Here is a 26925-nt window from a genome sequence, read left to right on the forward strand (position 1 = left end):
TGTAGACCAGGCTGGCCTCGAACTCACAGCGATCCACCCGCCTCTGCCTCCCGAGTGCTGGGATTAAAGGCGTGTGCCACCACGCCCAGCTCTTTACATCATTTTTAATGCAATAAATTCTAGGGTTGGGCAGGCAAATCATGCTACCCTGATAAAAAGTGCTATGCAACCACAAAAGTATGTATGTATTTTTTTTTAAGATTCACTTTATTTTTTATCTATGAGTCTGTGTAAGTGTATGCAACGTGTGTTGCACAAATACCTGTACAGGCCAAAAAGAGCAAGGGACCCCTAGAGCTGGGGTTACTGTGGGCTACCTGACATGGGCGCTGGGAGCTGAGCTAGTTCTCAATACAGAACAGCAAGCTCTCTTAGCTGCACAGCCATCATAATGTTTATGAATAATTTATAAAGACACAGGATACAGTTGTAAGTGGATATGCTAATTGTGTCTGTGGGAGAGAGGGAGGGAGAGAGGGAGAGAGGGGGGAGGGAGAATGAGAGAGAGAGAGAGAGATATTTCCTAGTATACGTAGTGAGTATAGAGTATTATTCTCTAGTAAACTCATACAGCCTTAACGTGCACTTTGGTTTATTGTTGTTGTTTTGCGGTTTGGGGAGTTTTTTTGTTGTTTGTTTTAGAGATTTATTTATTTAGTGTGTATGAGTACTCTAGCTGCATGTACACCTGCAGACCAGAAGAGGGCACCAGATCACAGATGGTTGTGAGGCACCATGTGGGTGATGGGAATTGAATTCAGGGCCCCTGGAAGAGCAGACAGTGCTCTTAACTGCTGAGTCATCTCTCCGTCCCCTGTTTGTTTGTTTGTTTGTTTGTTGAGATAGGTTCTCACCATGTAGCCCTGACTGGCTTGGAATTTACTATATTGACCAGGCTGGCCTTGAACTCACAGAGATCTGCCTGCCTCTGCCTCCTTGAATGCTGGGATTAAAGGTGTGCTACACACTTCCTTAGTAAACCTGACTATCTGTCCCCTGGGAAATGCTGCATTAGAAATGACAACCCCCAGGGCGGGGAACGCTTAGTGGATAAAGTGCTTAGAGGAACAATACCACTAAAATAAAAGGAGGAACGGCTAGAGGCTCTCACGCGATGAGAGTTAACAACCATTGCTTTTCATTGCATTATGGACTTTCTGTGTGGGGTTATGCACATGCCACGTCAAGTGTGTGGTGGCCAGAGGACAACGTGCAGAAGTTTATTCTCTTGCTCCCTCATGTGCGTCCCAGGACTGAACTCAGATCATCAGGCTCAGTGACTGTGCTTTTATCCCTTGAGCCGCCTCGTTAGCCTAAAGATTATTTTTAGTTGTTCTAACTAATTGGGGCTCCAAGTCAATCCATTTTGATAAACATTATTGTATACTTACTTTCTTTGAAGAGGTTCTGTTTTGTTTTGGTGTTTTGGTTTTCTGGGACTGCATCTTAGAATATAGTCCAGGTTGGCCTTGAACTCATGATCCTCCTGCCTCAGTCACCCTACAAATACCTGATTTACCTCAGAGAGCTTTAGTATAGTCTTTCTTTAGAAATGAAGACACTGACTCAGAGAGTGACTTGCCCAGAGCCCACTCAGAAGTTGGATGCATCACTAGAGGCAAAGTCACTAACTGTATTGAGCCAAGTACTTAACAGCAGATTCGTGGCAGGGGATACTGAGAGGCTTTGGAACTAGACCCACAGCTGGATTGCTCATTACAGCCTATTATGGACTTGAGTCTTTATCAAAGTTTAGTTTTTAGACTGTTACTGACCATCTCAAATGTGCTTACTGTTAAGCCTGCCACCTGAACCCTCATGGTGGAAGGAAAGAAATCAACTTCTATACATATGGCATTCAAATGCCACCCCTATCTTCCCCCACTTTTAAATAAATATAAAAATAAGAGGATTAACTGGGCTGTGGTGGCACGCGCCTTTAATCCCAGTACTTGGAAGGCAGAGGCAGGCAGATCTCTCTGTGAGTTCAAGGCCAGCCTTGTCTACAGAGTGAGTTCCAGGACAGCCACGGCTACACAGAGAAGTCCTGTCTCAAAAAACCAAAAAGGGGAAATAAAAAAAATGAAAATAAAATGATAAAATCAAAGTTTAATTTTAAGCCAGGTATGGTGGTATACTCCTGGGCTCCTTCCATTCCAAAGGCTGAGGCAGGGGCATTTCCCACAAGTTTGATGCTGGCATAGACTAGATAATAAGCTACAGGCTTTCTTGAGCTAAAGTGAACCCATCTCAAAAAAAAAAACAAAACTAAAATTTTATTAGAATTCTTTATAAGAAGTCAGGATCTTCTACGGTGTCTAGAATTTTCCACTGAAAATAGACAAAAGCTGGGCACAGTGGAGCATTCTGGTAATTCTAGAACTCAGGGAGCAGATGTAGCAGGATCATGAGTCTGAGGTCATCTTGGATCACTAAGGAAGAGGGGGGCGTAGGGCAGGTAGGGACCGTATGTATACAATCTAACACTATTGAATAAGTACAGCAAATGTATATATTTACCTAAGTATGCAAGCTTCTAATGGATCTTTTTGTCCCTACTGGGAAAAGAGCAACTTTTACCCTCAAATCAAATGTATTCATATTTCTTTGCCTCTAATGTTATGTTACCGCTGTTATTTATCTTTCTTACATATGTGTGTATGTGTGTTTGCAGATACAACTCCAGTAGCTCATTGAATCTACCCTTGTGTTGCATGCTATTTCTTTTTGTTTGTTTTTGTTTTTCGAAACAGGGTTTCTCTGTGTAGCCTTGGCTGTCCTACACTCACTTTGTAGACCAGGCTGGCCTCGAACTCACAGCAATCCACCTGCCTCAGCCTCCCGAGTGCTGGGATTAAAGGCGTGCGCCGCCACGCCCGGCGCGATTTCTTTTCATTCTCCCAGAAACTCTGTGAGTTAGGTAATACCTTTTCTATAGATGAAAAACTGAGTCCCGAAGAGGTTAAAAATATTTCTGAAGAGATGAGTCCCTAAGCCCAATCTTTTGCCAGTGCAGATATACAGTAAATTCACGTCAGGGGGGAATTACAGTTGTGTGACCGCCTTGCTTTGACTGTGTCTGCACAAGTTTGGGGAAGATTGGGGACATTTTTCATTAGATGTGCCAAGCCCTGAACACATTGCTTCTTCTTAGAGCACCCTCTGGAGACACACATTTGGCCAATTTAAAGGAAAGGGTTTCAGGTAGAAGAGCCAGCATCCTCCAACCTTGGCTAGCACACCGTTCTCTCTCGCCTGCATCCTCTCTCCCCCACCCCCCTCTCTCTCTTGCTTTTTATGTTCGGCCTTTCTGTTTGGAACGCCCACGCCGCGCCTTTCTGCCATTTCAGTTCTCTGGCTGTGCTTTCTCTGAAGCCCTCCTTGATGCCGAGAAGCCTATGATTTGTGGAATTTCATTATCCAGTGCTGCCTTCTGTTAACACTGACTGCTCTGGTGCTCGGGTGCTTCCCTCTTCTGTTTACTGTTCAGTTGCTTGCTGGAATGCCTCTTCCCCCAGACTTCCTGAATCCCCGGAGGTTCAGAGGTCTCTGAAGGGGCCTTGTCAGATTCCTGTCTCTATGCCAGGTGCCTCGTGCAAACTGAATATTCAATAAATCTTTGCCGAAGACCTGGCTCTAGTATCAGATCTGCAGCTGATGAATAAGTGTCCACAAATAGGTCACTTCCTCCTGTGAGCCTCAGTTTCCCTAACAGCATTATATAGAAGTAAGAATAAGTGAGCAGTTAGTCCTTCTAGCCTGAGCCTTTTCTGATATGAAGACGTTACAAGATTAAGAAGAAAAGCACGATGTATTAAAGTGGGTCTTTATTAATTATATAACATTATTCTCCTATGGAGAAGCTATGATTTTAAAAAATATTTTAGTTTAGTTTATGTGTATGTGTCTCAGTGTATGTATATGCACCGCGCACGTGTGTGAAAGAGCCTATAGATGTCAGAAGGTGTATAAGATCCCCTGGAACCAGAGGTCCACACGGTTGTGAACCACAGTGTGAGCTCTGGGAAACAGACACGGGTCCTCTGGAGGAGCAGTGCATGCCCTTAACAGTTGGCCATCGTCCTAGCCTCAAGAGAAGCTCCTTATTTTGATTCAACTTAAATTATGTCAGGTGTGACTTAGGTCAATACTCTTCACCCTGAGAAAGAATTAAGACTGATAACTTTGAAATTCTGTTTTCAACTCTTCAACCACGGAGTTCAGGGTCTAAGTGGTACAGTTCTTATTGTTATGTTGGTTGGGCTCAGTTAACAGTTGTCAAGTGAGGGAATAAGAACTCTACTCCTCCATTTGTAAGGCTGAGGATCTTATGGCTTAGAAGAAAGGCGTAGCCACGCGTCTGTTCACTCACTCAGCACTGATTGGGTAGTTTGCGTTGTGTTAGATACTGGGACACCATGGTCGACACAATAATTACATAACAAGGGGAAGACAGACATCATTCAGATTGTGCATAAATTATAACATGCCATGGCTGACTAATCCCTGTTGCACATTTTTTTAGGTTATAATGGGCTTTTTCACATACAAGGCCCAAGGGGAGTTATATAATCTAGGGGTTAAAAGTGCAGATCGCAGGGTTGCATAGACCTGGATGTGAGCCTGGCTTGCTCTCTTACTCATAAACTGGGCTCTTGAGCAAGATTCTGAATTTCAGTTTCTTCATCTTTAATGGAAAAAAATAGGGCATTCATCCCAGGGCTATTATGAGAGAGGGAGGGCGTGTGCACACACAGCCTTCAGCACAATGCCTGGTGTATGGCTGTTAAGTAGTAGCTATTTTTCTTTTTAACATACCATTCATTTTTTAAATCTTTTTTTAGTAGCTATTATTACAGTGCATTTTTTTTTCTACATAACACTTTTCTTCATTACTTCCAGAGGAAAGACAGCTTTGAAATCAGACAGATTTGGGATGAGAACTTAAGCACAACACTTACTGTGTATCCTAGTTAGGGTCACTATTGCTGTGGTGGAACACCATGACCAAAACAACCTGGGGAGGAAAGGGTTTATTTGGCTTACACTTCCGTATTGCTGTTGATTGTTAAAGGAAGTCAGGACAGGAACCTGGAGTCAGGAGCTGATGCGGAGGCCATGGAGGGGTGCAGCTTACTTTCTGACTTGCTGCATGGTAACTCACTTACCCTGTGCCCTCCTTCATAGATCACTAATTAAGAAAATGTCCTACACGCTTGTCTGCTTATAGCCCAATCTTTTGGAATCTTTTCGTTGTTGTTGTTTTGTTTTGCTTTTCAAGACAGGGTTTCTCTGTGTAGCCCTGGCTATCCTGGACTCACTTTGTAGACCAGGCTGGCCTTGAACTCACAGAGATCCACCTGCCTCTGCCTCCCGAGTGCTGGGATTAAAGGCGTGTGCCACCACACCTGGTTGGATTCATTATTTTAAAATTGAAGTTCCCTCCTCCTAGATGACCCCAGTTGTGTCAAGTTGACATAAAAGAAGCCAGCACACTAGGTACAAAATGGAAATAAGAATACAGCATTGCCTATGGACATGGAGTGAAGTTTTCAGAAAGCACATGAGGGCCTAACATACACTGACTTTCAAATCTGCGCTTCGGCTTTTGCGTCAGTCCTTCCTTCAGTGGCTTAACTACGGCCAGCGAAGCGGGATCCATGTCATCTGAGCCAATGTGACTTTATGCAGAAATCCTGAGATTTCCCTCTTCAGCCAGGTATGGTGGTTCACACCTTTAATCCCAGCGCTCAGGAGGCAGAGGCAGGTGGATCACTGTGAGTTCGAGGCCAGCCTGGTCTACAAAGCAAGTCCAGAACAGCCAAGGCTGTTACACAGAGAAACCCTGTCTCAACAAACAAAAACAAACAAACAGACAACAACAACAAAGAGGGGGTAATAAAGCTGTTCACCAAGACTTATTGAACACTGAGACACTGGGGGAGACAGGAAGACTTTGGGAAGAGCTGAGGAGGAAGAGTTTTAATCTATCCCCTTTCTGGATTTTTAAGAACTTATTTGTTTTTTGTTTGGCACCTTGTGGAACCGAGAATCAAGCCAGGATCATGTATATGCTAAGACAGGTTAGTAGGGGAAAATGTGTGTATATTTTTACCCTGCTATAGCCTCCATTCTGTGGCTATGATAAAACACCACGACTAGAAACAACTCCAGGAGGAAAGAGTGGATTTGGCTTATAGGTCACAGTCAGTCATTGAGGAAGCCAAGGCAGGAACCTGAATCGGAGACTGTGGAAGGAATACTGCTTACTGATTCACTCTCCATGGCTCGCTCAGCCTGCTTGTTTTGTTTTTGTTTTTTGTTTGTTGTTTTTCGAGACAAGGTTTCTCTGTGTAGCCTTGGCTGTCCTGGACTCACTTTGTATACCAGGCTGGCCTCGAACTCACAGCCATCTGCCAGCCTCTGCCTCCCGAGGCCTGGGATTAAAGGCATGCACCACCATGCCTGGCCTCAGCCTGCTTTCTTACACAACCCAAGACCACCTGCCCGGGGGTGATGCCAGCCACAGCAGGATGGCTTCTCCCACATTTACCATTAATCTAGAAAATGTCCCATAGATATGCCCACAGGCCAATCTGATGGAGGCAGTGCCCATAGATATGCCCACAGGCCAATCTGATGGAGGCAGTGCCCATAGATATGCCCACAGGCCAATCTGATGGAGGCAGTGAGGGTCCTCCAGTGGAAGCAGGTGATTCTAGTTTGTGTCAAGTTGACAAAAAACCAACCAACTCATGCATTAAGTATGTGATTGTCTTTAAAAGGTTAATGCAGGGGCTGGAGAGGTGGCTTAGTGGTTAAGGGCACCGTCTGCTCTTCCAGAGGTCCTGAGTTCAATTCCTAGCACCCACATGGTGGTTCACAACCATCTATATAATGAGATCTGGTATCCACTTCTGGTGGGCAGTCACACATGCAGGCAGAACATTGTATACATAATAAATAAATAAATCTTTAAAAAAAGGTTAATGCAGATCAGGTTTTTGGGGGGTTTGTTTGTTTTAAAGTATATTAATACAGGAGTCTTTCTAAAGAAATGGAGAAGTAACAGAAAGCTTGGTGGGCTGGTGGGATTCCAGCGCTCAGGAGTCTGAGGCAAGAGCATTGAAAGTTCAAGGCAGTTTTCTGCTTGTCTGGCTTACATGAAACTCAAAACATCAAAACCAGAGCAGAGCAAATCCCCCAACAACCAATGAGGAGGTTACACAAGCAGTCACCCCAACAACCAATGAGGAGGTTACACAAGCAGTCACCCCAATAACCAATGAGGAGGTTACACAAGCAGTCACCCCAATAACCAATGAGGAGGTTACACAAGCAGTCACCCCAATAACCAATGAGGAGGTTACACAAGCAGTCACATACACTCAATTGGACAAGTAATAGTAAGCTGCGCCCTGTGGCGAGGTGAAGGAGCTTGGTGCAAGGAGGTGATCAAGAAAATAGAAGGTACTGTAACCAGGTCTGTGTATACAAATCCCCTCAGCTTCAGCTTGCTGTACGTGGGGCACTAGGAATGTTATTTTCCTTTTGGATAGGGAAGACATTGTTCACATGGCAAGGCCATTCTTGCCGTTGAGAAAGAGAATGAGCTCAGAATGATCTTGCGCCTGTTTTTCCTTTTAGATTTTACTCAGTTTCATTTTATGTGCATGGCTGTTTTGCCTGCACATATGTCTCTGCACCATGTGCATGCAGTGTCCATGGAGCTCAGTAGAGGGCATTGGGTCCCCTGGAACTAGAGTCAGAGACAGTCGTGAGCTGCCGTGTGGGCGCTGGGAACTGCTGCTTTAACAAAAAGTGCTGGTAATTCAAAATGGGCATTATACCACATCAATGTGTTTTGGATCTCTCTCTCTCTCTCTCTCTCTCTCTCTCTCTCTCTCTCTCTCTCTCTCATTTTTAAAATAGAATCGTACTGTATAGTCCTGGTAGTGTGTGCCTGTAATCCCAGTACTCAAGAAGCTGAGACAGGAGGATCATTATGAGTTTAAGGTCAGCTAGGGATGCATAGTGAAACATTGCCACCAAAGGGGTAGGGGACAGTAGAATGCTTCATGATGACATTAAAAGTCAGATAGGGTGGCATGCACTTGTTAGTATAGCACTGGGAGGCAGAGATACAAGGATCGCTGGGGTTTGCTGGCTCCTCAGTCTAGCCTATTCAGCAAGACCCAGGTTATAATGAAAAAGAGTGTCTCAAATAGCAAGGACAGCACCTGAGTAAGGACACCTGAAGATGACATCTGACCTCCACATGTTAGTAAACGCATGTGCAATGTGCACATATACAGCTCTCACCCAAACACACACACACACAAACACACACACACACACACACACAAGGGGGAGAGAGGGAGAGGGAAAAGGAGAAAGAGACAGAGACAGAAAGAGACAGAAAGTGAGAGAGCAAGGAGAGAGAGAGAGACAGAGAGAGAGAGAGAGAGAGCTCTTTGTGTAGTAGCTCTTTGTGAGGTGGTGTAGTCTGTCTGTAACCCCAGTACTCAGGAAGCAAAGATATACCAGTAATCAGGATTAGGAGTTCAAAGACAGCCTGGGCTACATGAGACCCTGTCAAAAACTAAAAATAAAAAATTAGGAAGGCAAGACCAAGCCCCTGGGTTTCCTGAAGAGCAGCTGAGTCATCAGACTTGGGCCTTGAGTAAGAGGAACTGACTGGTGGCTGGCTGGTGTTCTTGTGGAATGCGTGCTGATGTGCGGATTTCATGGGAAGACAGAGGCCTTGGTCCTCCTTACCTGTGAGGCAGTGAGAGTGGAGAGAATCCATTCAGGGCCAGGGAGGAGAGGAAACGAAGCCCCCTGCCCCCAAAGCCTCTTCTATCTCAAGCTGCCAAACGGCTCTGTGACTCTGCGACTGTGATTGGACCCAGGAAGTAAGAGTCAGCGACTCTGACGCAAAAGATTAGAAAGACACTGAGCGCTTGGGTGGAATGCCAGGTCCTCAAGAGAAAGCTTCTTTGTCTGCATGCCATCCACGCCAAAGCAAAACACATTTATCACCATCTTAGAACTGCAAGGGAGGGTCTAAAAAGTCTAAGCAACGAAAGGGGGCAAGTAGAAATGGATTGTTTGTGACCGTCATTACTAATTCAAGATGTATGGGACGGTCTTTACTAATCTCTTCCCTGAGAGAGCAGGTTTTATTATGTTACTTTACTAGACGTAAAGGCAAGTCAGGTCTCGGTCCTCATAAGCTCATTTTCCATCGACTTTTGTGAGGAAAAAAAAAACGTTTTGTGCTCTCCAATTACACCTTCCCATGGTGGTTTTCAGGACTTACCTGTCTTGAGTGAGTGGGAAAGCGGCTCATTCATTGCTTAGCATTTGAGCAGTGATTCATGACAGGACATGAACCGCGGCTTCCAGGCACCGTGCAGTGAGCCTGATTGCAGGAATATTCTGAGTCACCCTGTGTTACACTGTTACTCTTCCCATAGGGTTCAAATGACTCCTCAAAATGTAACTCATCTGAATTTGTGTGTGTGTGTGTGTGTGTGTGTGTGTGTGTGTGTGTGTGTGTGTGTGTGTTTTCTCCTTTACTCCACAGATGGATGGACAAAGCGATGGGTGCAATCTAAACATCAGTCAGATTACGGTACATTCCAGCTTAATTCGGGGAAATTTTATCAAGATAAAGAAAGAGATAAAGGTAAGCACTAGAATCCAGGGATGTATTGCTTTTATGACTTTTACCCAGTTGTTTTTATCCCTGATTGTCAATCTATCTCTCTTACCTAAGAAAAAAAGCAGGTGGAGCTGAACCTGGGGGCCGCATACCTGTAACCCCAGGCCTGTAACATCTGTACTCAGGAGACTGAGGCACAGGGCAGCCATGGGGCTGTAGCCAGTTAGGACTAAAAGATGGCTTCCAGAGCCGGCCGTGGTGGCGCACACCTTTAATCCCAGCACTCGGGAGGCAGAGGCAGGTGGATAGCTGTGAGTTCCAGGCCAGGCTGGTCTACAAAGGGGGTCTAGGACAACCAAGGCTACACAGAGAAACCCTGTCTCGAAAAACAAAAAACAATAAGACAAACAAAGAAAAAAGATGGCTTCCAGGACAGCCTGGATTACAGAGTAAGAGCCTGTCAAACACACAAACACACAAAAAAAGTTAGTAAGGAAAGAAAGATGGAGGCCCTCCCCCCCCACCCCCCACCCTGCCCAGAGGATTTATACGTCCTGTAACTGAGTGATGGACATTTTACGACAGCCCTTTACACATTGCGTCTTCCTAACGTTTCCACGAAGTGGTTATTACTATCTTCCCAGCTTTGCGGAGGAGCCTCTAAAGAGGTTTTGAGAATTGCCCAAGGCCGTGCTACAAGGCTGAAAAGAACAGCTGAGGTTTGACTCTGGGTCTGACTCAGAGACCGTGTTCATTACCACTAATGTGTGCTGTTTCCTCAGACTCCTAGGATTTTACACGCAGCCTTCTGCTCTGGAAACCTGAGGAAGCACTGCCAGGCACCCAAGTGCTGCCCTTCCCAGAGCAGCTGTGGGGATGGAGAGGCGAGAAGAGGGACCTAACTGACTAGCTGTATAAATGTCTTTTTGCCTCTCTGATTGTTGACATTAGACCAAGATAACCTTCACCTGCCATGCTCACTAGACGGAGCATCTGTAAAAAGCAAGCTCTGAGGCCAAGGGCTGTGGGCATGGGTTCTTGGTCCGAGAAAGCTTTTGTTCTATAAATAGAGTTCATTGATCATTCCCCGGAGCGGATTCCCATCTTCCTCCATCTGGCTACTGCTAGGAATCTCATTTTCATATTTATTAAAGCAGAGAATTACGAACTGGCTTGAGCATTTTAAAATCCCACTTGAGTCCTCTCTGGAATATTGTTTTCAGAGGACAGAGGACAGGAGACTGGCTTTTCACAGGACACCTGTGCTTGGTACCACAGTGCAGGCCGTCTGCACAGCTACGTCTCCTTAGTGTGGCCAGTCCTCCTGCACGCAACACTCTGAGGCTCGTTAGACTCCTGGTTGTCCAGAAGAATGCTGGGGTGACAGCGAGACTGACAGAAGGGCCTTGGCTTGTTTATATAGCAGGATGTGGCAGGGCAGAGACTCAAAACTTAGCTTTCTGCAGTCTCTTTGTTTCTTCCTACCTTCCTACCTTCCTACCCTCCTTCCTTCCTTCCTTCCTTCTTTCCTTCCTTCCTTGCTCCTCTAGCTCCTTAGAGGTCTTAAGAGATGCAGGAATATGCTCCAAACTGCAGACAGCCCCCAGCATGATGTCAAATACAAAACTGTCTAGCACAGAGCTCGAAATGCTCGAAAATTTGAATCAGGCCCTATGCTCCTTCTCTTAATTTAGCAGGATTTTTGGTGCTTTTTTTGTTTTTGTTTTTGTTTTGTTTTTTGTTTTGTTTTGTTTTTCGAGACAGGGTTTCTCTGTGTAGTCTTGGCTGTCCTAGACTCACTTTGTAGACCAGTCTGTCCTCGAATACACAGCGATCCGCCTGCCTCCGCCTCCCGAGTGCTGGGATTAAAGGTGTGTGCCACCACCGCCTGCCCGGCTGGAGCTGGTTTTTAAGACAGCATCTTGTATAGCTCAAGCTGGTCTTGGACTACCTGTCCCCCTGCCTCCACCTCCCAAAAGTTGGGATTATAGATGTGTGCCACCCAGCTCCATTTAACACTGACCCACTGAACATTTCCACATGTCTGTCAGTGGTGATGTCTGGTCATTAGCAAGGGTCTCTGATATGATTGCTTTGTATGCTTTAGCGTAGCAAAGCTCCAGGGTCCCCGGGGGCTCTGGTGTTTGCTGGAGGTTTGGGGCTCTGTATTTATAATCGGATTAATGCTCACAGCCATGTGAAACAGTTTGAGGGACTTCATGACAACGTGAAGAAGCTGGTCTAGCTCACCTTTCACTGATACCGTGAGGGTCAAACAACACAAGCATGAGGGAGTGACGAAACCATCTGGTAGAGTGAAATGTGAAGAGCTAGGGAGGTGACATTGGGTAAGAGTGCTTGCTGGGCAAGAACGACGACCCGAGTTCGAATCCCTAGAGCCAGGGTTGGAGCTATGACTCAGACCTTCCAGAGGACCCAGCTTTCCAGCACCCACATGGCAGCTCACAACCATCTGTGAAATCCAGTCCCGGGGGATCCATTGCTCTCCTCTGTCATCTACAGGCACAACATGTATGTGTTGCACAGACATGCATGCAGACAAAACACCCCCCAACACACCAGTAAAATAAATAAGTAAGCCCCTACGGCCCACATAGAAAGCTGGAATGGCTGTCGTATTCCTGTATCTGTGGTGCTAGGGTGGGGGCAGAGACAAGGGGAGCTTTGGGCTTACTGGCTGCTAGCTCCAGGTTCAGTGAGAGACCCTGTCTCAAAGCAATCAGACAGAGAGTGATAGAGCAGGGCAACTGGTCTCCATGTATTTGGAAGCATGCACACACGTGTGCATGCAACACACACAGTGTTTACAGAAGAGGAAAATGACTCAAAGATTAAAATATTCAGTGAACTACAGCAACAATTATTATTTTATCTGAGTTAATTCTGGACTTCTTTCTACTGTAGCATTTGTACATAGCAGAACCTTACTCCACTGCCCAGCCAGCCTCAGCAAAGCAGGGCCTTGGCCTTATAAAGATACAGAATGATAGCTGAAGTGTCTCTAGAAAGTAAGGGATAGCGTGATGCAAAAGAATGCATCAGTGTGGCCTAAAACTCCAGCTAGGTTCCTCCTTTGCCGTGCAGCTTACCCGCATCACTTCTCCTCCTCCACGACTCAGCCTCCCAGCTCATCAAACGGGCATCACGCCCATTTTTCAAGGCTGCTCAGAGGCTTGGATGTGGTGATTTTATAATGCTCCCTGGACAGCACCTGGCGCACCATGTGTGTGAGGAAATACCGGAGCTTGGTTAAGTCAAGTGCCGCGTCTTTATAGGCACTTTCGGAAACTTCAGCCTGAACCCTCTGCACTTTTCTCTCTGCTCTCAGGTCTCCAGACCACGGAAGATGCCAAGTTCTATGCCCTTTCCACCAGGTTTAAGCCATTCAGCAATGAGAACGAGACCTTGGTGGTTCAGTTTTCAGTAAAACACGAGCAAGGTATCGATTGCGGCGGTGGGTATGTGAAACTCTTTCCTGCCTCCCTGAACCAGGAGGACATGCACTCAGAGTCGCAGTATTACGTCATGTTCGGTAAGCTCCCTGCTCGCAGTTGCTCTCAGCCCCCTTGGGTTTGTATAAGAACCTCTGTGGTGGTTGGCAAGTCTTAGAGAGACCTGGGACAGACAGTCTGTAATCTGATAGTTCCACAGCCCTTGTGTAGTTGGGCTCCCTAGAGACCTGGAGAGAGGACATCTCTAAACCCCAGAGTTAACATAAACAGGCCAAAGAGGCAGGAAAGCACATGCTATTTATTGGCAAGACTATAGTACATGAAGACACAGCCCAGTTCTCAGAAAAGGAGTAGCACAGACCTACAGGGAGGCACTGTGCTCCGCCTCAAGAGAAAGACAGCCGAGGTCAGGGAAATAACTCTGTGCAAGCATTTGTCAATGTCCAGACTGACGTTTGTAGCCTACATATGTAACTAGGCCTTCTTGAGGGGGTCCAGCTTTTAGCCCGAACTAACCTTGAACCCAGTTTCAACATGGTTGATATAAAAAAAATCAGCAACCATCAAGCACCGAGGCACAGACGAAGAATGTAAGTTAGACCGGCTAGTCTGTACAAAGTCAGTGAGAGGGCTGTGCCGGCTGGCGGGTGCTAACATTCCTTGAATTCTCTTTGTTGTTTTTTTTCTCAAGACAGGGTTTCTCTGTGTGGTCTTGGCTGTTTTGGATTCACTTTGTAGACCAGGCTGGTCTCAAACTCACAGCGATCCTCCTGCCCCTGCCTCCCTGAGTGCCACCACCCCAGCTCCCTTGATTCTCTTTAGCCACTGCCTTTACCTGGCGGCCTCAGCTGGGGCTCCTCCCCTCCCCTCCTCCCCTCTTCTCTCCAGCTAGTCTTCCTTTAAAAAAAATTATTTAGGCCGGGCGTGGTGGCGCACACTTTTAATCCCAGGACTCGGGAGGCAGAGGCAGAGGGATCGCTGTGAGTTCGAGGCCAGCCTGGTCTACAAAGCGAGTCTAGGACAGCCAAGGCTACACAGAGAGACCCTGTCTCAAAAAACCAAAAAAAAAAAAATATATATATATATATATATATATATATATATATATATATATATATATATATATTTTATGTCTATGCATACCGTGTGTGTGCCTGGTGCCCTTGGAGGGCAGAAGAGGGAGCTGGATTCCCTGGGATTGCAGTTACAGACGCTTGTAAGCCATTCTATGCATGCTAGGATTTGACCCTAGTCCTCTGGAAGAGCAGCCAGTGTTATCTCCTCCTCCACCACCTCCTCCTCCTCCTCCTCCTTCTAATGTATATGCATATAATATAAATGTACATTTACAGGATGGCCAAGGCTACACAGAGAAACTCTGTCTCAAAAAACAAAACAAAACAAAAATGTACATTTAAAGGTGTACTAACTGCATGTACACCTGCAGGCCAGAAGACGGCATCAGATCACATTATAGATGGCTGTGAGCCACTGTGTGGTTGCTGGGAATTGAACTCAAGACCTCTGGAGGAGCAGCCGGTGCTCTTAACTGCTGAGCCATCTCTCCAGCCCTAGTCTTCCTTTCTCAAATCCTCTTCTTCAGCTTCATTTCCCTCCCTTTAAAATCTGCGTTTTCTTTTTTACACACACACACACACACACACACACACACACACACCACATACCATACCAGGTCTCACTCTGTAGCTCCAACTTATTTTGTAGCCCAGCGCATAGGTGCAGGCCCCCAACACCTGCTTCCAGTCTCTCTCTTGTGCAAAGTGTGTCTGCTCCCGCATTTTTGTATTTTCTTTGGAATCTATGCCATGTGTTACTGTCTCCGTTTTGCAGATAAGGAAATGGAGGCAAGAAATTTGTTCAAGGTAAGTAGAAAGCCAGAATTTGAGTCAGTCTGTCTATAAAGCCTATACCTTTTTCCTCAAGGCAGCTGGATAACTTTGTAAAAAGCAGAATGAAATCTGTATTCATAAAAAGTATTGAGCTGGGTGGGGCTGGAGAGACGGCTCAGCGGTTAAGAGCACTGGCTGCCTGTCCAGACGAGCCATCTGTGATCCCAGCACTCACAACCATCTCCAGTTCCAGGAAATCATCTCCCGCTTCTGGCCTTCATTGAGACCAGGCACAGAAGTGGTGCATAGGCATATATGCAGACAAAACACCCATACACATAAAATAAACATAAAGCTTCAATTTTTTTTTTCCGAGACAGGGTTTCTCTGTGTAGCCTTGGCTATCCTGAACTCACTTTGTAGACCAGGCTGGCCTCGAACTCACAACGATCTACCTGCCTCTGCCTCCTGAGTGCTGGGATTAAAGGCGTGCGCCACCACACCTGGCTCCATAAAGCTTCAATTTAAAGGGGATATTGACAGAAGCAGAAAGACTGAAATGGTATATACTTACTTAGCCCAAGGGGCATGTCCCATGAAAGCATTCACTCACCAGGAAAGTGGGTCAGAGGGGAGGACATCCTACTGGGTCTCTAGGTGAGAGAAGCATGGGAGAATGGGGAAATAGAAGGATCCAGAGGGTCCTAGAAACCTATAAGAACATTATGATGGGCAGTTCTGGGCCCAGGTGTCCGGCGCAAACTATGGCACCAGCCAAGGACAATACGTGCAGTAAACTAGTAAACTTTGAACCCTGACCCAGATCTACCCAATGGATAGAACGTTCTTCACAGTTGAGTGGAGAGTGGGGTCTGACTTTCACACAAACTCTAGTGCCCCATATTTGACCACGTCCCCTGGATGGGGAGGCCTAGTGGCACTCAGAGGAAGGATAGCAGGCTACCAAAAAGAGACTTGATACCCTATGAGCATATACAGGGGGAGGAGGTCCCCTCAGTCACAGTCTTAGGGGAGGGGAATAAGGGGAAAATGGGAGGGAGGGAGGGAGGAATGGGAGGATACAAGGGATGGGATAACAATTGAGATGTAATATGAATAAATTGACAAAATATATAAAAGAAACAAAAGGGGTATTGAACAAATTGTGGTGCTACCTGCTAGTACTCAGGGGCAGAAACAGAAAGAATGCTAGGAATCTGAGGTCAGCCTTGTCCACATCTCCCCTGAGAGCACAGTCTTTCCACAACGTATGCCTGTACATTCCCGTCTCATGTTCCAGGCCAGCCAACTCACCCTTTATTCCTTGTCCCCACCTTCTCTCCAAGGTCACACAGACTCCCTCTCCCTAAGCTGTGAGCTTGGTGTTATACTCCAAGTCCTAGCACCAAGCATGACCCCCCTGAATGGCCCCGTTGTCTATGGGGTGCTTGAGTGAGTCCTGGGGGCTTTATTTTTTCCTTTGGCTGGTGAGACAGCCAGTATCTTTTTTTCTTTTTTGGTTTTTTGAGACAGGGTTTCTCTGCATAGCATTGGCTGTCCTGGACTCAATTTGTAGACCAGGCTGGCCTCGAACTCACAGCGATCCACCTGCCTCTGCCTCCTGAGCGCTGGGATTAAAGGCGTGCGCCATCACTGCCCAGCTGAGAATCTTAAGTTTAGAGGAAAAAAGTACTGATGACGTGCTATGAGATCATAAGAGATCATGAACATGATTCAATACAAGGGGGGCGGGGCTTTTCAGACGAGGTATGAGTTATTCTTTAAAGAGTGAGTTTGATTTTAATAGGAGGAGGAGGAGAGCATATAATGAGAGCAAAATCAACAGCGTGTGCAAGAGCTCAGACACGAAATTCAAGTGCATGGTAAAGAAGTAGGGAGGAGACCAATGTGGGGAGAGGACAGTGTACATGCCTTGTGTGCATGCGTGCGATATATGTGTTGTGTTGTGAGTGCATGTGGTGTGTGTGTGTGTGTGTGTGTGTGTGTGTGTGTGTGTGTGTGTGTGTGACTGCGTTTCACACTTGATATTAGCTGAAAGACTGAGAAGCTCTTTGGGAGTTGTGAGAAAAGAGGGATAGCAAGAGGCTCAGAGCTCTCGGGGCTCCCCAGCTCTGCCCCACAGTTCTCACTAGAATTGCCATAACGCAGAAAGGGTCCACTGGCTCTATTCCTTGGTGGGCAGGGCTTTGAATCCTAGCAGGGCATCTTAGCAGCTCTTGACTCTGGACAAGCTTTTCTGAGTCACTCCCACCTACAGTGAGACGGTAATGCTGACCTGTCAGAATTAAGTGGCGTGTTAGCAATGCCTGACTCAAAAGGGGCTTCCAGAAGCCGGGCATGGTGGCGCATGCCTGTAATCCCAGCACTCCGGAGGCAGAGGCCGGTGGATCTCTGTGAGTTCGAGGCCAGCCTGGTTCTACAAAGTGAGTCCAGTACAGCCAAGGCTACACAGAGAAACCCTGTCTTGAAAAACAAACAAAAACAGCAGAGGGGCTTCCGGACAGTTTGGTCAGCGGGGGGCCTGGCAGGAGATTAGAGGAAGAGAAGCAGTTGTATTTCCGGAGAGTCAGTTTCTCTCCTGCTGTGCCTGCTCCCAGACTCTCTCTCTTCAGGACCTGGTACTCTCTCTCACCACTTCGCTCCCCTTCATTGTGGCTACCCATGAGCAGCACTGTACCTTTCCTTCTCTCAAAGTCTCGCCTCCCCTTTGTTAAAAAAAAAAAAAATCTCATTCATTAAATCCTTTTCAAATAATTCTGCCTTTAAATGTAGCATCTTTCTCTTTCTGGGACCCTGAAAGATACAGAACAATACACAGGCAGCATCTGTCTTGGGTCTTGGCCTCAGACTGGGCACACTGCCTGAAATCGATGTGAAATCATGCTTCGGGGTTTAATTTCCAGGCCCGGACATCTGTGGCTTTGGCAACAACAGGCTAAAGGTCATCCTTTATCACAAAGGGAAATACCACGAGAACAACAAGACCCTCAAGTGCAGGGTGAGTATGTGCCTCCGTCCTCAGCCCAGAGCACAAGATTCTGTTTTTTAAAATTTGTTTATTTGTAAATGTATGATTATTTTGCTAATGTGTTTGTCTGTGCCCCACATGCATGCCTGGTGCCCACAGAGATCAGAATAGGATGTCAGATCCCCTATACCAGAGTTACAGACTGCTGTGAGCTGCCAAGTGGGTACTGAGAGTTGAATCTGGGTTTTCTGGAAGAGTAGCCAGCATGTGAAACTACTGAGCCATCTCTCCAGTCCCGGGGCGGGTGGGGGGGACACACGACATTTTATATATGTTACCTCAGTTTTTCCTTATAAAACTCTATGAATTAAATGTTATCATCTCTATTTACAGATAAAGTAGACCTAGAGATGTGCTATACATTGGAGGGTGTTAATAAGGGAACAGCAGACCAAAACCAACCAACCAAACAAACAAAACAAAACTGGGATGTAATGTAGTGCAGTGTCTGGTGTGGCAGTTACTCACTGCTAGACACTGGGGAGAGGGGTGGGGGTCAGGAGTGCTGCTGTGCTTAAGATGAGATGGGGTGGGTCAGTTTGCCTCAGGAACATAAAGTTAGAAGCATCTAGATTAACCAGAGGACAGTAGTATGTTCGATCAACTTTCCTAACCGGCATTACTAACCAACTGTTAATTTTGCCTCGGACCTTGAGCGTGGGATAGACACGGCTTTCAAATGAACCAAATTCACAGTAAAGTTTACCATAGTCATCTGTGTCTATAATCCCAGCCACTTTGAAGGCTGAGGTGAAAGGGTTGTGAGTTCGATGCCAACCTGGGCAATTTAGCAAGATCTTACCAAAAACAAAACCGAATTTTCACAGCCGATTAAAGAGTCAAGCAAAGGGTCGGGCATGGTGGCGCATGCCTTTAATTCCAGCATTTGGGAGGCAGAGGAGAGTGGATCTCTGAGTTCAAGAGCAGCCTGGTTTACAGAGCGAGTTCCAGGACAGCCAGGGCTACACAGAGAAGCCCTGTTGGGGGGGAGGGGGGGAGCATGGGGGGGGTGGCGGAAGGGGTGGGGGTGGGGGCAGGAAAGAGTCAAGCAAAGGAAAGTGACTCCCTATATGACACAGGGGCAGAGGAGAAGCCCTTTCCCTAACCGGAGGCTTCCTGGAGGGGTCTTCCCTGGTGCTGAAAGATGAAGATGCCAGTCGATGAGTGGGACAGTTTTTATGGAGAGATGAATTCCTGGATGAGGAGACTGCAGGAGATAAGTCCAGGAGACTCAAGAGACCACGGCCCAGCGTGAGGGTGGAGCACAGGGAAAAGGCAGGAAGAGAGTCTAGAAAAGCCCACAGGGCCCGGGGGCACCCAGGACAGCGTGTGGAAGCGTAGGCCTTCTTGGTCAGCACTGTACACGGGACTGGATCCCCCCTGGGGCGCTATAGCTGAGAAACCGCATGTGACCCCTGCTGTGGAGAGGCTCGCAGTTTAGTAGGACAGACAGAAAGCGAGACAGGTCGGAGAATAATCAGATGAGTCATGGCTAGGAGATGGGGCAGACCAGGAACCTGCGCCAGGGGGGTGAGCCCGCAGGGCCTGCAGGCGCGTTGACTGCAGGAAGGGGAGAAGGAATGTGGTAATGCGTGTGTAAGTACGTGGGAGGGAGCATTCTGGAAAGGGTCCGAGGCCTACACTATTCCTATGTGGGACTGAAATATTACCCATTCCCTTTATAGATTAATAAAGACACTCACCTGTACACTCTGATCATTCGCCCTAATGCCACTTACGAGGTTAAAATCGACAACGAGAAGGTGACCAGCGGAGGACTGGAGGATGACTGGGACTTCCTGCCTCCCAAGAAAATTAAAGACCCTTATGCCAGGAAACCAAGGAAATGGGATGAACGGCTGCAAATAGAGGACCCGGAAGATAAGAAACCTGAGGTCAGCGGGAGTTTAGCTGGGAGGCTAATCTCAGAAAGAAGAACGCGTAGTCAGGACATTAAAGCAGATGAGTTAAGTCAAGTGTCTGGGAGGTTGGCGCCATGAGCAAATGAGGGTCTGAGTTCAAGCCAGGTCCGGCAGGCATTGCTCAGGGCAGCAGGACTATTGGTGAAGACTGTGTGGGAGCACACGCATACAAGCCGGAGCAGCAGCTCACACGGCTGAGGGCAGGATGAGGTCAGAGGCAAGGGTAATGCCCATCTGACGTGGGTTTAGAGCACTCAAGGTCGGTATGACGGTGCACCTGGGGTTAGGAGGTCGTAACGACCTTTTCTCTCCTGCACTGGGCCGGTTCCCCCTGTCTGCTTGAGCCCCCAGTTTCCTCCCTCTATCTTCACGGGGAACATGTTGTTTTAGGACTGGGAGGACTCTGAGTTCATCCCAGACCCGGAAGCCAAGAAGCCGGACGACTGGAATGAAGCGATGGATGGAGTATGGGAAGGGCCCCTGATACCAAACGTCAAGTACCAGGTGAGGGGCTCCGTGTGTCAGTGAATTTTTATAAAGTGAAATCGGGCGGGACAGAGGTAAATTGTAACTTACAAAAGAAAATTTCTAACTTAGAGGTTTGTAATCCTCGCCTTCAGGAGGTTGAGGCAGGAGGATTCCAAGTCCAAGGCCAGGCTGAGCTGTACAGCAAGACCTTATCTCAAAATAAAATAAAAAAATAAAAAGAGAGCAGAAATTCTGAGATTCTGAATGGGACAGTGGCCACATCGGGGCCCTGTTCTTAGCTTCCTCCTACTTGCAAGGGGGAGGGGCTGGTAAAGCACTAAGAGGTAATGGTTCAGGCAGGCTTGGGCAAAGAGCTTGTCCAGAGCTGGGGAAAGCTGCCAGTTAAAGGAACATGATACAAACTGGAAATGGAATGTCTTGGAGGCAGCCCGGAAGGGCAAAAGAGCGGGATTTATGAGTCCAAAAGCATTGAAGGGTAGAGGGACTTCCTTTTAATGGTCAACTCCTGAGCTCTCGTCAGAAGCAAGAACTAAAAGGAATCGGCTGACAAGTAGCCCATCAATAAAAGTGGGGAGCAGGATTTTTATCTGGCCACAGTTTCCCGTGCCACACCAAAGAACGAGAACAGCCCCAAGCGCCAAGATACCCAGACAATGTTCTCTAAGAAGCTGCATTTTCTGAGCTTCGTGAATGTGCCTGTTCAGAGAGAGGGCCAGGCCAGAACAGACCCGCGCCATGTCATCATGTCACTCCCAGTAGGTGGGAAGCGGAGCTAGGAAAAGTCTTATGCCTTTACTCAAAGAAAGGGAAAGTTCTAGGGGTCTGGTACATCACTGTTTATAAGTTGAATTGATGCTTTTTTGTTTGTTTGTTTGTTTGTTTGTTTTTTGAGACTAGGTTTCTCTGTGTAGCCTTGGCTGTCCTGGACTCACTTTGTAGACCAGGCTGGCCTCGAACTCACAGCGGTCCACCCGTCTCTGTCTCTGGAGTGCTGGGATTAAAGGCGCGCACCACCACTGCCTGGCGATTGCTGCTTTTTGATTGCATAGTAGAAAAATAAGAAAATTATTTCTGACATGTCCACTCTTGGTTGGTTCTCTGTTTAGGGACAATGGAAACCTCGGGTCATTGACAATCCCAATTACCAGGGCGAATGGATTCACCCAGAGATAGACAACCCCAAATACAAGCCTGACCCCACCATTTGTCACTATTACAACATCAGCGTCCTTGGCCTGGATCTTTGGCAGGTAAAGCTCTCTGGGCTCACAGCCCCTGACAGGTGGTCCTTGGAGCTCCCACAAGGTTGAAGATGCCTCGGCCTGGAAGTTACAGACTTGAATAAATCTTGATCTTTCTAAACCTCAAACAACTCTTCTTTAAAATGGCACTAATGAGCTGGTCGTGGTGGTACGCGCCTTTAATCCCAGCACTTGGGAGGCAGAGGCAGGTGGATCACTGAGGCCAGCCTGATCTACAAAGTGAGTTCAGGACAGCCAAGATAACACAGAGAAACCCTGTCTATAAATAAATAAATAAATAAATAAATAGTAAATAATTCATCCTCAAAATTATACAAGCCAAATTTTACTTAGTCCCTTCTATGCACCACTGAATTAAAGACTTTGCATGTTTGTTTGTTTGTTTTGTCGTATGTCTATTTTCAACACCAAAAGAAGGCTCAGAAAAGCTGAATAAATTTCCTGAAGATATACATCTGGTAAAGGAAGCAGAAAACTTGGGCTAGTCTTTCTAGTGCCCTGGGAGGTGAGAAGGGCAGGCCTTGCAGGGAGCAAGCCCCAAGGCCTTACTTGCTAGGCAAGCACTGTACCACTGAGCTACGCCTGTGTCTTTATTCCACTTTATTAATGAGGTGTAGTTAGGGGTCAGGGATGTGGACTGACTCATAGCTAAATACTTATATTCCTTTTTATTTTAAATTAAAAATTGTGTATGTGTGATGTATGTGTATATAGTACACTAGCCTGTGTATAGGCCAGAGGCTCACATCTGGATGTTCTTCCTCAACCATTTGTCCATCTTACTTGTTGAGACTGGGTTTACCACTGAGCCTGAATCTTGCTCTGTGTGTGTGTGTGTGTGTGTGTGTGTGTGTGTGTGTGTGTGTGTGTGTGTTTGAGACAGGGCTTCTCTGTGTAGCCTTGGCTATCCTGGACTCGCTTTGTAGACCAGGATGGCCTCGAATTCACAGAGATCCACCTGCTTCTGCCTGCCTGGATGTTGCTGTGTCATCCAGACTGGCTGTCTAGTGAGTCCACCTGTCTCTGTCCCACAAGGTTGGGACAGGGGCCTGGACCATGATGCCTGTCTTTGCACAGATGCTGGGCATCCAAACTCAGGTCCATATCAGCATTTTCCCCGCTGCCGTCTACCTAGCCCCTACTCTTTCCATTTTATGATCCAAGCAGAATAGCACAGGGACTTCCAATGGATTAACTTGTTAAAACATCTTTAAAATGTTGTGTTTTTACAATCAAACACAGCTCTTTCTCACACGTCCTTTTCCTCTTAACTATGAGAACACAGCAGGGGAAGTGTGTTTCCTTCCATTTGCATTTTGAAGATAAAAACTTGTAAGCCCAGATGGGAAGCCGGGCTGGCGCTCTCCTAATTCTGGAGTCTGAAGCGAGGTGGAGAGGGAACGGGAGGTCACTGGAGAAAAGGGAGGCCAGGAGCACTCTCTGCGGTAGAGAAGATGGGCAAGCCAACAAGCGGGCGGTTTTCTAAGTGAGGAGGCAGACGACTCAGAAGAGAAACATCCAAAAGGTCAGAAAACATCTCACAGTTGTAAAAGGAATTTTACAAGTCAACTTAAAACTGCATGGCTTAGAGCAAACTAAAAATTCTTCTCTCCTGTGTCCATTTGTCATTTGTTCTTCTGCTGGAAGCAGTGTTAAAGGAATGATATGCGAGCCAAATTTTTAAAAAAGCTTTTTTTATTAAAAACAAAAATGCAAAAAATATATAGGCTTTTGGCCACAGAAGAGTAAGACAGAGCTTTATAACGTATAGAGGAGAGACACACAAGCCCTCATACTGCAAACCTTTTCCTGGGCACACAGCTATTTGAGTAAAATTAACAATGATTTATTTTATTATTATTATTATTTTAAATTTTAGTTTGTTTGTTTGTTTTTTGAGACAGGGTTTCTCTATGTTACCTTGGCTGTCCTGGACTCTCTGGGTAAACCACCGCACATGGCTTCTTTCCTTTCTTTCTTTCCTTTTTTTTTTTTCCCCAGTTTTTCAAGACAGGGTTTCTCTGTGTAGCCTTGACTATCCTGAACTCACTTTGTAGACCAGGCTGGCCATGAACTCACAGCAATCCACCTGCCTCTGTCTCCCAAGTGCTGGGATTAAAGCTTTCTTTCTTTCTTTCTTTTTTTTTTTTTTTTTTTTTTTTTTTTTTTTAGATAGGGTCTCATTATGTAGCTCTGGCAATCTTAGAACTCATTAGACTAGGCTGGCCTGCAACTCACAGAGATCAACCTGCTTTTGCCTCCCAAATTCTGGGATTAAAGGTATACACCACTATGCCTAGCTTAACAATGATTTAGTCAACATGTTGGAAAAAAAATCACAGACTGGCAACCTTTTGGTTCTTTGAAAACCTCCATAAATAAATAAATCTTTAAAAAAAAAGGGGGGGGGGATGCTGGAGAGATGGTGCAGCGGTTAAGAGCACTGGCTGCTCTTCCAGAGGTCCTAAGTTCAATTCCCAGCAACCACATGGTGGCTTACAGCCTTCTATAATGAGATCTGGTACCCTCTTTGGATGTGCAGAAGACAGTGTACTCATATACATAAAATAAATAAATAAATCTTTAAAAAAAAAAAAAAAAGAAAAGCTCCAGATACTGAAGAGTTATAAAATCATTATCATCTGTTGACTGACATACACAAGATTACTGTATTTAATGTGCTTTAGATGCATTAGTCCTCATTTTTATGCTACTACTTATGAGAGACTTATTATTTTCCATGATTCACATTATTATTATTGTCATTATCATCATCATCATCATCATCATCATTATTTTGAGATGGTTTTATTCTGTCACCCTGGCTGGCATGGAGCTAACCTTGGCTAAGTTCCGCCTGCTACCTGCCTCTGCCTCTGCCTCCTGAGTTTTGGGATCACAGGAGTATGTGCCACACCCGTCATCGTCATTATAGACAGGGTCTCAGGCAGCCTGGTTGATCTCAAGCTCACTGCGGAGTTGAAGATGACCCTGAGCTCCTGATCCTTCCGCTTTAGTCGCCCCAGTCCTGGGATTACAGCCTCGGACCGTCATACCTGGCTGCCTTGATTTATTTATGAGAGAGGAGCTCGGAGAGGTTGAGTAACTCGCCTAATGTCACAGATCTAGAATGCAGCTGAGCTGGTCTGCTCAGCTCCCTGTGTTGTGCTCCTTTCTATTTTATTCCTTTGTCATGAGATAGATATGCACTGAAACGATTATAAAGCATAGACTTTAACCTTTTAGCCACAAATACTAAGATCTTGTTTGGTTTTTGAGACAAGGTTTCATGTACCACTACATAAAGAGTTTGAAGTTGGCCTCTGGTACATGAAACCTCCCATATGCTGAAATTATAGGCACACACCACTATACCTGGCTTCTTACAATAGTATTTAAAAAAAAAAAATAGAAGATGGGTGCAGTGGCTCACACCTGCAATACTACCACTCTTGGAGGCAGAGGCAGGCGGTTCTTTGTGAGTTCTAGGCCAACCTTGTCTACAAAGTGAGACCAGGACAGCCAAGGTTACACCGAGAAACCCTGTCTTGAAAAAAAAACAAAACAAAAAACCCAAGAGGGACAGGGGCTGGAGAGATGACTCAGCAGTTAGGAACTGCTCTTGCAGAGGACCCTGGTTCTGTTAACTGCACCCACATGGTGGTTCACAATATTCTGTAACTGTGGTGTCAGGGAATTCAGTACCTTCTTCCAGGCTCTGAGGACTCCTCCCTGTGTGTGGTGAACATAAACTGACACAAATGTACAAATAAATAAATAAGGCAAAGCATTTTGGTGAGTGTGTGTGTGTATGTGTGTGTGTGTGATATTTATGTGCATATGTGTATGTGGGTACACACACCATGGCCAGACGAGAACACCGGGTATCCCATTGTATCACTTTCTGCCTTATTCTCTTGAGACAGGCTCTCTCACTGAGCCTGGAGCTAGGCTGGCCACCAGCAAGCACAGTGATCAGCACTGGGATTGCCAGGCATTGTCAGAGCCACAGACATTTCCACCAGTGCTAGGGATCCAAACTCTGGGTCCCATGCTTAGGCAGCAATTGCTCCTTCCACCAAGCCATCTCTCTAGCCCCCTAGGACCTAGTTGTAATGATCTCACGCTTTTCATTTCAACAGGTGAAATCAGGCAGCATCTTTGACAATTTCCTTCTAACAAATGATGAAGAGTTTGCTGAAGAGGTTGGAAATATGACCTGGGGATTGAGAAAGGTGAGATGTTCTTTCACCCTGAATTTCAGATGTCTGATTCTGCCACTTGCAAAATCAAGACTCACTGTCATTGTCCCGATTCTGGTCACTTGACCTTGAGAGACAGAGAACACACATTCACTGGATATCTTTGACTCTATATTGTCACTCTGAGCACTTTGCAAAAACGTATCTCACTTGGCCTGAAGGTGACCTTGAAATATGGATATTATTCCATTTCTCAGGTATGGGAACAGATTCAGAGGCTGAACTGCCAATGGTCACACATAGCCTTTACTTGTTGAGTTGGCGCCTGAACCCAGAACCCATGCTCCTTTTGTGTACCACACGGCCTTCTCCATGCACCGTTAGAGGGAGCCTCTCAGCCCACCACAGAGAAGAGGTGGCAGTGCTGTTTACCAGCTCCTTCCTTCCCAGAGCCATTTTATGTGTGGAGTAATAGCTGGGGCAATGGCTTCCTGAGGAAGACACCCTACATCCAGATGGCCTGTCTATGCAGGAAGGTCAATTCAAGTAGGTTTATAGCCAGTGCTTAAAATTTAGCAGGAAACTTAGGTCCCTGCAAAGCCCCAGCACAGAGAGTAAAAACAAAAAACCACAATCCTGCCCACTTACCCGGAGCTGGAGAAATGACTCCATTGATAAAACATTTGTTGTGCAAGCATGAGGATCCGAGTTCAAATCCCCAGAGCCCAGATAAAAGCCTTACGTGTTGCTAGGGACAGGTAGGCAAGGCAAGCACTCTGCTGCTGAGCAGTATTCCTAGAACTCCTTTTATCTTCTTAAGACAGGGTCTGACAAAATTCCCCAGGCTGGCCTTAGGCTCACTCTGTAGCCAAGGCTGGCCTGAACACGTGCTGTCTTCAGCCTACTAGTAGTTGAGATTATAGGTCTGTGGCACCAGGCCTGCCTGCCTCCCAGTGGATCTAACTGATGCTGTTGGGCTTGGTAGCATTTGCCTCTATTTACTGGGCTATC

The 26925-nt window shown here is 46.3% G+C and overlaps 1 protein-coding gene across 1 annotated transcript in view; it reads left to right on the plus strand.

Annotated features, from left to right (window-relative positions):
- LOC311600414 (calreticulin-like) overlaps nt 1–26925 on the plus strand; it is a 41502-nt gene that overhangs the window by 12103 nt on the left and 2474 nt on the right. Inside the window, exons 2-8 of the mRNA XM_084787065.1 lie at nt 9590–9691; nt 13017–13220; nt 17915–18009; nt 19725–19934; nt 20352–20465; nt 21557–21700; nt 25855–25947. Coding sequence (XP_084643191.1) covers nt 9590–9691; nt 13017–13220; nt 17915–18009; nt 19725–19934; nt 20352–20465; nt 21557–21700; nt 25855–25947 — 962 coding nt within the window. The remainder of the gene's footprint in view (nt 1–9589; nt 9692–13016; nt 13221–17914; nt 18010–19724; nt 19935–20351; nt 20466–21556; nt 21701–25854; nt 25948–26925) is intronic.

This window comes from Acomys minous (genome assembly GCF_964271855.1).
Source record: "Acomys minous genome assembly, chromosome: 6".
Taxonomy (NCBI): Eukaryota; Metazoa; Chordata; class Mammalia; order Rodentia; family Muridae; genus Acomys; species Acomys minous.